Below are 12573 nucleotides of genomic sequence, written 5' to 3' on the forward strand. Positions count from 1 at the left end.
TTTCCCTTGGGGCTTTGGTATTTGTAATCTTCATTGGAGCCTTTTAATTGATCTTTAAGCTTCCTCTAGGATGCAATTGCTATCAAAGTTTGCCTGGAGTTCATTTTGATTTTCTTCTTTCTTACCCTTCCTTTCTCTCTTTCTAATTCGGTGCTTTCACTTCATCTTTGCTAATCTCTCCTATCTTCTGCTCTGCTCCTATTGCATTTTCTGTCTGTCTGTCTTTCTCTTGTTACTGCAGATGAAATCAGCAGGACTGGAGGATGGAGCTTTATTTACTGACAGCTACTGTAACATCTGCAATGCACAGCTGATCTCCAAATCTCAGAGAATTGCACATTATGAGGTGAGCTACATTTTTATACAAGGATTATGCCCTGACTCGTGCAGTGCACTTTAACCCAAGGCTCACAATCATTGCTTAAAGAAGAGACCCCCATGTACTTGGTTACTACTACTTACTACTACTACTACTTAACATTTCTAGAGCGCTACTAGGGTTACGCAGCGCTGTACAAATTAACAAAGAAGGACGGTCCCTGCTCAAAGGAGCTTACAATCTAAAGGACGAAATGTCAAGTTGGGGCAGTCTAGATTTCCTGAGTAGAGGTGTAGTGGTTAGGTGCCAAAGGCAACATTGAAGAGGTGGGATTTGAGCAATGATTTGAAGATGGGCAGGGAGGGGGCCTGGCGTATGGGCTCAGGGAGTTTGTTCCAAGCATGGGGTGAGGCGAGGCAGAAAGGGCGGAGCCTGGAGTTGGCGGTGGTGGAGAAGGGTACTGAAAGGAGGGATTTGTCTTGAGAGTGGAGGTTATGGGTAGGAACATAAGGGGAGATGAGGGTAGAGAGGTAAGGAGGGGCTGCAGATCGAGTGCATTTGCCTGGTTCTCATGTTGAGATTATCTCTGAGATTATTCACCAGGCTAGTGCCTTTGAATGCACATCTCAGAGCTTGCAAACCATTTTCCAGAGGTTCCCTGTCCTTTATTTCTCTCCCTCTTCATATGGATGTGTTAATCATTTCATGTTAAATACCGAGAGGATATGAAGAGCTCAGTTTGCAACTGTCATGAAAGCATGTTCTCCTGATCTTGGAGGGAGATGATCAGAAGCCCCGCGCTGTTCCAAACAGCGCTCTAAAAATAGTACCGAAACAGTGCTGGACTATACCGCCCCTATGATCAGAGCTAATAGCATGCAAATATAGGCACGGTATCAGCTCTGAGCACAGGGGAAAAGTGCAGGAGGATTGTGCCTGAGCATGTGCTCAAGCACAATCTTCCCGCACTAGTTTGACAGGTCTGGGCTGTCAAAAGCCTGGATGTGTCAAACAAGGAGATGGAGGTCCGTGGGGCATCCAGACCTCCTCCTCCCATGGCCTAGTGCCACCCCAAGTCCCCCCCACCCCAGACAGCAACACGGGGCTGGAGGTTGTGGACCTCCAGTCCCCGACCCCTCCCGACACACAGTACCCACAGAGCTGGTTCCTAAGCCTTAAGCTCTGAACATCGACTTAAGTGGCCATGTGTTAGCCAGCACTGCATAAATGGGATGTTCAGAGCCAAAGCCTGGACATGGCCCAGTTTTGAAAATCCAGGAATAATGCAGGTGGCGGTCAGCAAAACACTCACTGCCACTGACTGAATATTTACCCCTTTATTCTTACAGAAACAGCAGTGTCATTAAGAGTGCACCCTCTTTGCATATAATTGTTGTTATGGGAACGGTCTCATAAGAGTGTGTCCTCTTTGCAGATAGTTGTTGTTACAGAAGTAATGTCATTAAGAGTGCACCCTCTTTGCATATAGTCGTTATGGGAATGGTGTCATTAAGAGTGTGTCCTCTTTGCATATAGTTGTTGTTACAGGAGTAATGTCATTAAGAGTGCACCCTCTTTGCATATAATTGTTGTTATGGGAACGGTGTCATAAGAGTGTGTCCTCTTTGCAGATAGTTGTTGTTACAGGAGTAATGTCATTAAGAGTGCACCCTCTTTGCATATAGTCGTTATGGGAACGGTGTCATTAAGAGTGTGTCCTCTTTGCATATAGTTGTTGTTACAGAAGTAATGTCATTAAGAGTGCACCCTCTTTGCATATAGTGCACACTATTTTCAATGAAGGCACATTCTTTTGGAAAGAGTGCACACTGCTGCTCCTTTCTTAGCTTTCCGGACATATCTCCAGAGCTCTATTGGGCAGATACCCTCCCGTCTCAATGCGTACTCCAATCTGCCGGCTGCCTCGGACCTGCTGCAATTAAATCGCATTTGATATTAGACGGAGTGCTGGATGACAGCTCAACCAGCCAGAGCCCTTTCACCACTTGATCTCTACATGGTTCCCAGTTCAGCAATTTTTCTTCCCCCCACAACATTGGTGCTCTCTGTGATTTGGTGGAGGAGTGGCCTAGTGGTTAGGGTGGTGGACTTTGGTCCTGAGGAACTGAGTTCAATTCCCAGCACAGGCAGCTCCTTGTGACTCTGGGCAAGTCACTTAACCCTCCATGGCTTACCGCATTGAGCCTGCCATGAGTTGGAAAGCACAGGGTACAAATGTAACTAAAATAAAAAAATGCCTAGTTTTAATGGAAGTATTGGCCTTGCAAAGAGAAGTGTGAATACTCCAGGAGAATTGCTAAGCATGCACAAAAATAGTTTTATTTTTTATTTAGTAAACATTTATCTTCTGCTAATCCAAGTAAAACTTTTCCTTAGCTAGTTACAATTTAAAAATAAAATTACCTGTTTCATTTAGAAGCTCTCTTTTGTCTGTAATAATACCAGTTTTATAGACCTCTATCTCTCATGGTCTGTATTTCAGCTGCATTCGGACCACATATTTGATACTGAACATCCATGCAAATAAAATAATCTTAAATAAGTTTTAAACACATTTTTGCAAATTTAGACAGAGTATACAGATTTGTCTCATCTGTTTAAGAATTCATTTGAGCTACCACAATTCATTGTAGTCCTAATTAAAAGGTACATATCAGAATCTGTTGACAGTTTTCTAATTTATTTCCCTGTATATGTGTGTAACATGCAGATTCAGAAACATTTTCCTTTTGAGTTTCTGAAATGTCACAATTCATTTCCTGTTACCTTCTCATTAAAATGCTCACCAAAGCTCTTATTTTGGTCGCAGGTTAGAATTGTATGAATTGTGGTTTTAAGCCATTTTGTTGATTTTTAATCACAAACAATGAATTTACTACTCAGTAGGATGACAGCGGTATAAATTAGACCTCAAGTGTATGTGGAAAAAAGTGCAAATTCTTCCTTAATGCTATGCCGGAAATATTGTACTTAAAGGTCTTGTAATTTCATTATACTTACATTGATTTTACAATGTTTACTAGATCTTTTAATCAGATAAACCTACTTTTAGATCTATAAGTCTGTTTCTATTAACAGACAGATATGAAAGCCTCCAGGATCCAGAGAATGACAGAATTTCAGCACATATTTGTGCTGGGTCAGATGTAATTCTTTAGATTTAGAGAACCTTGTAATAGCTTTAATGACCATGTTGCTTGATTCTGTGTTACCGCTTGTTAAGATAATGGGATTGATATTCAAAAGGGTTTAACGGGGCAGGAGAGGCTCCTGCACAAATAAACCCTGCTGAGTTAGTCATCCATCAATATTCAGCAGTACTTAAGAGGGTAGTGCTGCTGAATATTGTCTGTGACTGCCCAGACACTGGTTAGTACTAGGGCAATCTGGAGAAGGAGCTTTGGCAGAGCCTGCACTTTAATTGGCTAGTGGTGATATTTAGTTCACTAACCTGTTAAATAAATGGATAAAGTTAGGACAGCAAAAAGACTGTCCTAACTTTATCTGCCGGTCTGAATATTGGGTGGTACACAGCTTCTGATCCAGGCTGTGTCTGGCAGCCTACTGTTCTTTGTGCAAACAAACTCACTCAAATGCCCAGATCAGTTATAATTATATACTTAGCTTTTTATTATTCACAGGTGATAGGTCAAGCAAGGTAGATAATCACAGCAATCTGGTGCAGCTGTTCACAGAGAACACTCAGGGATACACAGGAACAGCTTGAGGGAATTACAAGAGCAGCAGCAGATCACAGATGCAGGAATCTGAAAACCCAAGACCCCCATCTCTGAACATAATCTTGATGCCAGTGTCTGTATGCAAATGTCCAAAACAGAAAGTGTATCCCCCCAAAAGAACATACAATAAGCATTATACTCTCAACATTCAGGAGGCTCTGGCTGCTGTAGCCAATCAATAATAGAGGCTGACTGGAATAACCAAAACCAATCCCAAATCATTTTTGTGTCTGGTTTTAGTTTCAGCTGAAAGGTTATTTTAAATTTTTGGCCATGTTTTCAATTTCAGCCAAAAATGACCATGTATTTTCAATGGAAGCTGGAACTCTGTGCTTTGCCCATTTGTATCCCTCCCTCCCCCTCCTCCTGGATCCCCCCCGAGGGCCTCCCCCTTCTACCCATAGGCCCTCTGGGACAATCCCTGGTGGTCTAGGGGTATAATAGGGGCAGGAGTGGTACCCAGTTACTTCTGTTTATTCTGGCTCTGCTCTCAAAATGGCTGCTGTGACTGGGGCATCACTCCTGCTCTGACTACACTACTAGACCACCAGGGATTGTAACGTAGGCAGGGGGGAGGAGGAACTCTGTATTCTTTTTTTTGTACTATAATTGCAAATAATGCAGCTATGATCTAGTACATGTGTTTATATGTTATATGTTTAATGGAGTGCTCCAAGTAAATTCATTTGATACATTTTTACAAAAATTTAAGTCTGTAAATTTGGGATGATAAACTTCTTAGAAATTAGCCTCACTGTGGAGTTATGACATCAGCTGTCACTCCAAGTGTGGCACAAAGTCATCCATTGTAAAAGAATCATGGTTTTTAGTTTCAGTTTTCATTAGCTGTGGTCCATGTGTGTGGAGGCTATATTGCTTAGAGGTAAAATATAGTCCTTCATTATTTAAATTATTATTTTCTGACTTAGATACTGTGGGTTTAGCAGCAGGATACAGACTGCAAGCAATCCCCACCAGCCCTCACTGGTTCACATTCACACAACCAAACGTGAGTTTTTGGTTTCAGTTTTGGCTTTGGCCAAAACCTGGTGATGAGTTTTGGATGCAGTTTTGGTTTCAGCTGAAACTGTAAAAAGCAGTTTTGGTTGGCCTCTAATCAAGAAGTGCAAAAAAATATGAAAAAACATGTTTACCACAGGTACGCAAGTTGGATATGTTCTCTCCTCTGTGTCTACCTGTGGCTGTTTGTTCTCTACTGATAAGAAAAATACGAAAGAAAAATATGTTTTTCTCATACCAGTCTGGGAAATTTCCTTCTAAAGCAGAACATATACAAAGAGAAGGAAAGGATAAACCCTCCCCAGTAAAGTCAGACTAAAAGTTAGTTTAGGCCCCAAGCCTAACTTTCACTAAAATAGCCATGACTTTTCCAGCCTGCATCAGCTTCTGGGTGATCACTGTAACCTGGATATGGTTCAGCATTGTACATCTGTGCTGGCTCTAAGCTTAAAAACTGCTGACCACCGCAGGCTGAATATAACCCCAATCTTTCTGGGATTTGCAGTGATCAGTGCTACTCTGCTCAGGTCTAGATTAGTAGCCCTTTCAGCTTCTGATCAGTATTATGCTGGCATTCAGCAGCATTAGGGCTTTGCATAGCAGCTATGTAAACTACTGGCTGCTTAGGGAAACCCTGGCCTGGGTTATGGGAAAAGGCTGCTACAAGGAAACGTAGGGGGCCTTTTACTGTAGTGCTATAAACATTTAATGCATGGTAACAGTTAATGATGGCTTAATCATGTGTTAAGGGAAAGGGAAATGGGGCTTATATACCACCTTTCTGAGGTTTTTGCAACTATATTCAAAGCAGTTTACATATATTCAGGTACTTATTTTGTACCAGGGGCAATGGAGGGTTAAGGGACTTGCCCAGAGTTACAAGGAGCTGCAGTGGGAATCGCACTCAGTTCCCCAGGATCAAAGTCCACTGCACTAACCACTAGGCTACTCCTCCACTAGCAACATTCCATGTAGAAGCCTGCCCTTGCAGATCAGCAATGCGGCCACACAGGCTTCTGTTTCTGTGAGTTCCATGTAGAATCTCAATAGTAGCAACCTTCCATCTCGAATCTCCAATAATAGCAACATTCCATGTAGAATCTCAAGTAGGGAAAGGGAAATGGGACTTGATATACTGCCTTTCTGTGATATTTTGCAACTACATTCAAAGCAATTTACATATATTTAGGTACTTATTTTGTACCAGGGGCAATGGAGGGTTAAGTGACTTGCCCAGAGTCACAAGGAGCTGCAGTGGGAATTGAACTCAGTTCCCCAGGATCAATGTCCACTGCACTAACCACTAGGCTACTCCTCCACTCCTGCCTGTCATGGATTAACTACATAGTGTGGAATGGGGAGGAGAATGGGCATGGACTGTGTTTTGCAGTTAAGCACAAGTTAGTTTAGTTTAAAGCAAACTAAACTAACTTGTGCTTAACTGCAAAACACAGTCCATGCCCATTTAAAAAAAAAAAACAAAAAACCCCAACACCTTGTTATACCACCTTTCACACTTTAGGTGGCATTAAGTTGGCATGAGTACTTATGACAGATGATGAAGAAAAAGTAGGCTATAGCTGGACATGTCATAAGTACATAAGTACATAAGTAGTGCCATACTGGGAAAGACCAAAGGTCCATCTAGCCCAGCATCCTGTCACCGACAGTGGCCAATCCAGGTCAAGGGCACCTGGCACGCTCCCCAAACGTAAAAACATTCCAGACAAGTTATACCTAAAAATGCGGAATTTTTCCAAGTCCATTTAATAGCGGTCTATGGACTTGTCCTTTAGGAATCTATCTAACCCCTTTTTAAACTCCGTCAAGCTAACCGCCCATACCACGTTCTCCGGCAACGAATTCCAGAGTCTAATTACACGTTGGGTGAAGAAAAATTTTCTCCGATTCGTTTTAAATTTACCACACTGTAGCTTCAACTCATGCCCTCTAGTCCTAGTATTTTTGGATAGCGTGAACAGTCGCTTCACATCCACCCGATCCATTCCACTCATTATTTTATACACTTCTATCATATCTCCCCTCAGCCGTCTCTTCTCCAAGCTGAAAAGCCCTAGCCTTCTCAGCCTCTCTTCATAGGAAAGTCGTCCCATCCCCACTATCATTTTCGTCGCCCTTCGCTGTACCTTTTCCAATTCTACTATATCTTTTTTGAGATACGGAGACCAGTACTGAACACAATACTCCAGGTGCGGTCGCACCATGGAGCGATACAACGGCATTATAACATCCGCACACCTGGACTCCATACCCTTCCTAATAACACCCAACATTCTATTCGCTTTCCTAGCCGCAGCAGCACACTGAGCAGAAGGTTTCAGCGTATCATCGACGACGACACCCAGATCCCTTTCTTGATCCGTAACTCCTAACGCGGAACCTTGCAAGACGTAGCTATAATTCGGGTTCCTCTTACCCACATGCATCACTTTGCACTTGTCAACATTGAACTTCATCTGCCACTTGCACGCCCAATCTCCCAGTCTCGCAAGGTCCTCCTGTAATCGTTCACATTCCTCCTGCGACTTGACGACCCTGAATAATTTTGTGTCATCGGCGAATTTAATTACCTCACTAGTTATTCCCATCTCTAGGTCATTTATAAATACATTAAAAAGCAACGGACCCAGCACAGACCCCTGCGGGACCCCACTAACTACCCTCCTCCACTGAGAATACTGGCCACGCAATCCTACTCTCTGCTTCCTATCTTTCAACCAGTTCTTAATCCATAATAATACCCTACCTCCGATTCCATGACTCTGCAATTTCTTCAGGAGTCTTTCGTGCGGCACTTTGTCAAACGCCTTCTGAAAATCCAGATATACAATATCAACCGGCTCCCCATTGTCCACATGTTTGCTTACCCCCTCAAAAAAATGCATTAGATTGGTGAGGCAAGACTTCCCTTCACTAAATCCGTGTCCTCTGAAATTTTCCACAAGCAGTATTGTCTTCATCAGTACCCTTGAAACATTAGAAAAAAAATGTCACGGCCTTGCAGTTTTGTATAGAATAGCTGTTTTTAGAAGACCTCGTGAAGTTCACTTTGTTCCTTTGTCAGCAGAAGTTAGCATGTACCTGGAACTTGAGCATTTCCAAGCATTATGTGCTGTATAGTGCAGAAAACCAAGCTGATGCCACACACAGGCCCAGGCAGATTATTTAGGCAGGAGTGACCTTATCTTGAAGACTTAGGTGATTAAAAATTTTATAGAATGAACTATGGGGGCAATTCAGTAAAGAGTGCCTAACGGGGAATCACAAAATTAGTTCCAAAAATCATGATGTGAATGTGAAGCGGTATTCTGTACAGGCACTTACGCAGGTAAGTGTCATTATAGAATACAGGAATAAGGTGCTATTCATGCACAAACATGTAGCTGCAATCACTTTATCATAATTGAGTACAGGATGTGGAAGTGCACAATCGTCAGATCTAAACTAAAAATTGCTTCCACGTGATGAAAATGCAACTATATACATTCTAATATAAATTAGTGCATCTAACAAAGGAAAAAAGGCCTCACAAAGCTCCTAGATCAACACAATCTAATAGAGCTAAAACGGATCTTAAATAATCCTCTGTTCATCATCGACCCAAAAAAACCTTTGATCTTGATGTCTAGTCGCTAGTTGCTGCTATAGCCTCTATTGCTACACAATTCTAATTTCAATGCTGCTGCATCAGATATTACTACTACTACTACTACTTAACATTTCTAAAGCGCTACTAGGATTACGCAGCGCTGTACAGTTTTACAAATAAGGATAGTCCCTGCTCAAAGGAGCTTACAATCTAAAGGACGAAATGTCAAGTTGGGGAAGTCTAGATTTCCTGAATAGAGGTATAATGGTTAGGTGCCAAATGCGACATTGAAGAGGTGGGTTTTGAGTAGGGATTTGAAGATGGGTAGGGAGGGGGCTTGGCGTATGGGCTCAGGGAGTTTATTCCAAGCATAGGGAGAGGCGAGGCAGAAAGGGCGGAGCCTGGAGTTGGCGGTGGTGGAGAAGGGTACCGAGAGGAGGGATTTGTCCTGTGAGCGGAGGTTTCGGGTAGGAACGTAAGGGGAGATGAGGGTAGAGAGGTAAGGAGGGGCTGCAGATCGAGTGCATTTGTAGGTTAGTAGGAGAAGCTTGAACTGTATGCGGTACCTGATCGGGAGCCAGTGAAGTGATTTGAGGAGATATTTCAACAACTATGACTAGAAAAAAAAATTGGTAATTCAAAACTGAATGGAAACTTATCTTTCAGTCGCTCTTGCTACCGGCATTAGTAACTTCTTTTGCTGGAGCTAGTTCCTTCTCCCCCTCGCCACTAGCCGACGATGGCCAGCGTTTCGTGCCACTGCTTCAGGGTCTAAGTGGCGGGGCTGTTTTTGAAACTGGCTCTAGTTGCTTCTTCCGTGCCTCTCTTAGATGCACTAATTTATATTAGAGTGTATATAGCTGGCACAAGGTTTCATGGCTATGTGGCACCACATTCATGTGTAACTTACAGTATCCTGTAAGGGGCCTTTTTACCATGTTGTGGTAAAAAGGGCCCTGCGCTAGCAGTAGGGGCCATTTTTACCGCAGTGAGTAAAAAGGCCGAAAAAGAAATGGCCACGCGGTAAGATTTCACTTACTGCGTGGCCATGCGGGAGGGAGCACTTGCCGACCTGAACATGTATACCTTGGCGGAAAGATGAAACAAGGGTGACAAGATACAGCCATTCAAATATTTGAAAGGTATTAATCCACAAACAAACCTGTGCCAGAGACGGGAAGGCGGTAGAACTAGAGGACACGGATTGAGGTTGAAGGGGGGCAGACTCAGGAGTAATGTCAGGAAGTGTGTTTTCACGGAGAGGGTGCTGGATACATGGAATGCCTTTCCGTAGGAGGTAGAGGAGATGAAAATGGTAATGGAATTCAAGCATGCGTGGGATAGACACAAAGGAATCCTGTTTAGAAGGAATGGATCCACGGAATCTTAGTGAAGACAAGCAACAAAGCCCGTTTTGTAAAAAATGAAATGGGCCCTAGGAAGGCTCTTGTCTAAGCAATTTCTCCTCTCTCCCCTGCCCTCCCCTCCATGTCCAGCGATTCTTCCCTCCCCTCCCATCCCCTCCGTGTCCCATGATTCTGACCTCCCCTCCTTGTCCAGCGATTCTCCTCTGCCCTGCCGCCCCTCCGTATCCTGCGATTCTGGCCTCCCCTCCATTTCCAGCAATTCTCCTCTGCCCTGCCGTTCCCTCCATGTCCCGCAATTCTGGCCCCCCCTCCATGTCCAGCGATTCTCCTCTGCCCTGCCCGCCCCTCTGTGTCCCATGATTCTGGACTCCCCTCCATGTCCAGCGATTCTCTTCTGCCCTGCCCTCCCATCCAGGTCCCGCGATTCTCCCCTCGCCTCCCATCCCCTCCATGTCCAGCGATTCTCCTCTGCCCTGCCCTCCCATCTCATCCATGTCCAGCGATTCTCCTCTTCCCTGCTCTCCCCTCCGTGTCCCGCGATTTTGGCCTCCCCTCCATGTCCAGCGATTCTCCTCTGCCCTGCCCTCCCCTCTCATCTGTGTCCCGCGATTTTCCCCTCGCTTCCCATCCCATTGATATCCAGCGATTCGCTTCTGCCCTGCACTTCCATCCCATCCATGTCCAGTGATTCTCCCATCCCATCTATGTCCAGCAATTCTCCTGTGCCCTGCCCTCCCCTCCATGTCCAGCGATTCTCCTGTGCCCTGCCCTCCCCTCCCCTCCCATCCATGTCCTGCGATTCTCCACTCGCCTCCCATCCCATCGATATCCAGCAATTCGCTTCTGCCCTGCCCTCCCATCCCATCCATGTCCAGCGATTCTCCCATCCATGTCCAGCGATTCTCCTGTGTCCTGCTCTCCCCTCCCCTCTGTGTCCCTTGATTTTGGCCTCCCCTCCAAGTCCAGCGATTCTCCTCTGCCCTGCCTTCCCCTTCCATCCGTTTCCCGCGATTCTCCCCTCGCCGCCGTTCATCTTACCTGAGGTCGCAGTGGTGGCAGGCTGGGCTCGCGTTGCCTGCAGCCTTCCCTTGCCTTCCCTCTCAGTGTCCCGCCCTCCTCTGATATCATTTCGTCTTTACGTGAGGGCGGGACACTGAGAGGAAAGGGAACGCTGGAGGCGAGCTGATGTCAGCATGCTGTTACGAACCCAGATAGCCAGCCATCCAGAGAAGCAGAGGTACAAATTATTATATAGATTGGGTGGGAACACCGGTAATTGGGAAGCAAAACCAGTGCTGGGCAGACTTCTAAGGTCTGTGCCCTGATTGTGACTGAATAGATATGGTTGGGCTGGAGTGTAAATTTTAAGGGGCTTTAATGTTAACTTAAAATTTTTTAGTACAAGAACAGTGCTGAGCAGACTTCTACGTCTGTGCCCTGAAAATGGCAAGGACAAATCAAACTCGAGTATACATATAGAGTATCACATCCCTGGTATGGGATTTGCGTTACAAGACATATGAGGAGAGACTTGCTGACCTGAACATGTATAACCTGGAGGAAAGGAGAAACAGGGGTGATATGATACAGACATTCAAATATTTGAAAGGTATTAATCCGCAAACAAACCTTTTCCGTAGATGGGAAGGCAGTAGAACTAGAGGACATGAAATGAGATTGAAGGGGGGCAGACTCAAGAAAAATGTCAGGAAGTATTTTTTCACAGAGAGAGTGGTAGATACTTGGAATGCCTTCCCGCGGGAGGTGGTGGAGATGAAAACGGTAACAGAATTCAAACATGTGTGGGATAAACATAAAGGAATCCTGTTCAGAAGGAATGGATCCTCAGAAGCTTAGCCGAGATTGGGTGGAGGGAGGCGGGGCTGGTTGGGAGGCGGGGCTAGTGCTGGGCAGACTTCTACGGTCTGTGCCCTGAAAATGACAGATACAAATCAAGGTAAGGTATGCACAAAAAGTAGCACATATGAGTTTATCTTGTTGGGCAGACTGGATTGACTGTGCAGGTCTTTTTCTGCCGTCATCTACTATGTTACTACCGTGTTTCCCCGAAAATAAGACACTGTCTTATATTAATTTTTGCCCCCAAAAATGCGCTAGGTCTTATTTTCAGGGGCTGTCTTATTTTTCGGGGAAACATCAGGGTTGGATCGGGGTTGGCCCACCCGCCCTCCATCACTTCTGGAACTAACCTTAAATGCCTCCTTTCACCTTTACAGCAAGCAGCAGCAGGGCAGGCCACTCCTTCCTTCCATCTCCCGCCCTCGCCTGATGTAACGTCCGCGAGGGCGGGGCATTGAAGGAAGGAGAGGTCTGCCCTGCTGCTGCTTGCTGCGAAGGTGAAAGGAGGCGTTTAAGGTTAGTTCCGGCGAGCTCGGGTGGGGGGGGGGGCGGCCCGGGGGCGGCCTTGTCCGGCTCTCGGCAGCCCTGCTTTCAAACAAAAATTTGGGTAGACTGAATGGACCATACAGGCATTTA

General features: G+C 45.0%; 1 protein-coding gene across 1 annotated transcript in view; it reads left to right on the plus strand.

Moving 5' to 3' along the window:
- The first annotated feature begins 241 nt into the window (after positions 1-241).
- Positions 242-12573, plus strand: part of LOC115470035 (zinc finger matrin-type protein 4-like) — a 239821-nt gene continuing 227489 nt past the window's right edge. The window contains exon 1 of the mRNA XM_030202900.1: positions 242-346. Within this exon, the coding sequence (XP_030058760.1) occupies positions 242-346 (105 nt within the window). The remainder of the gene's footprint in view (positions 347-12573) is intronic.

The sequence above is a fragment of the Microcaecilia unicolor genome, chromosome 5, assembly GCF_901765095.1.
Source record: "Microcaecilia unicolor chromosome 5, aMicUni1.1, whole genome shotgun sequence".
Classification (NCBI taxonomy): Eukaryota; Metazoa; Chordata; class Amphibia; order Gymnophiona; family Siphonopidae; genus Microcaecilia; species Microcaecilia unicolor.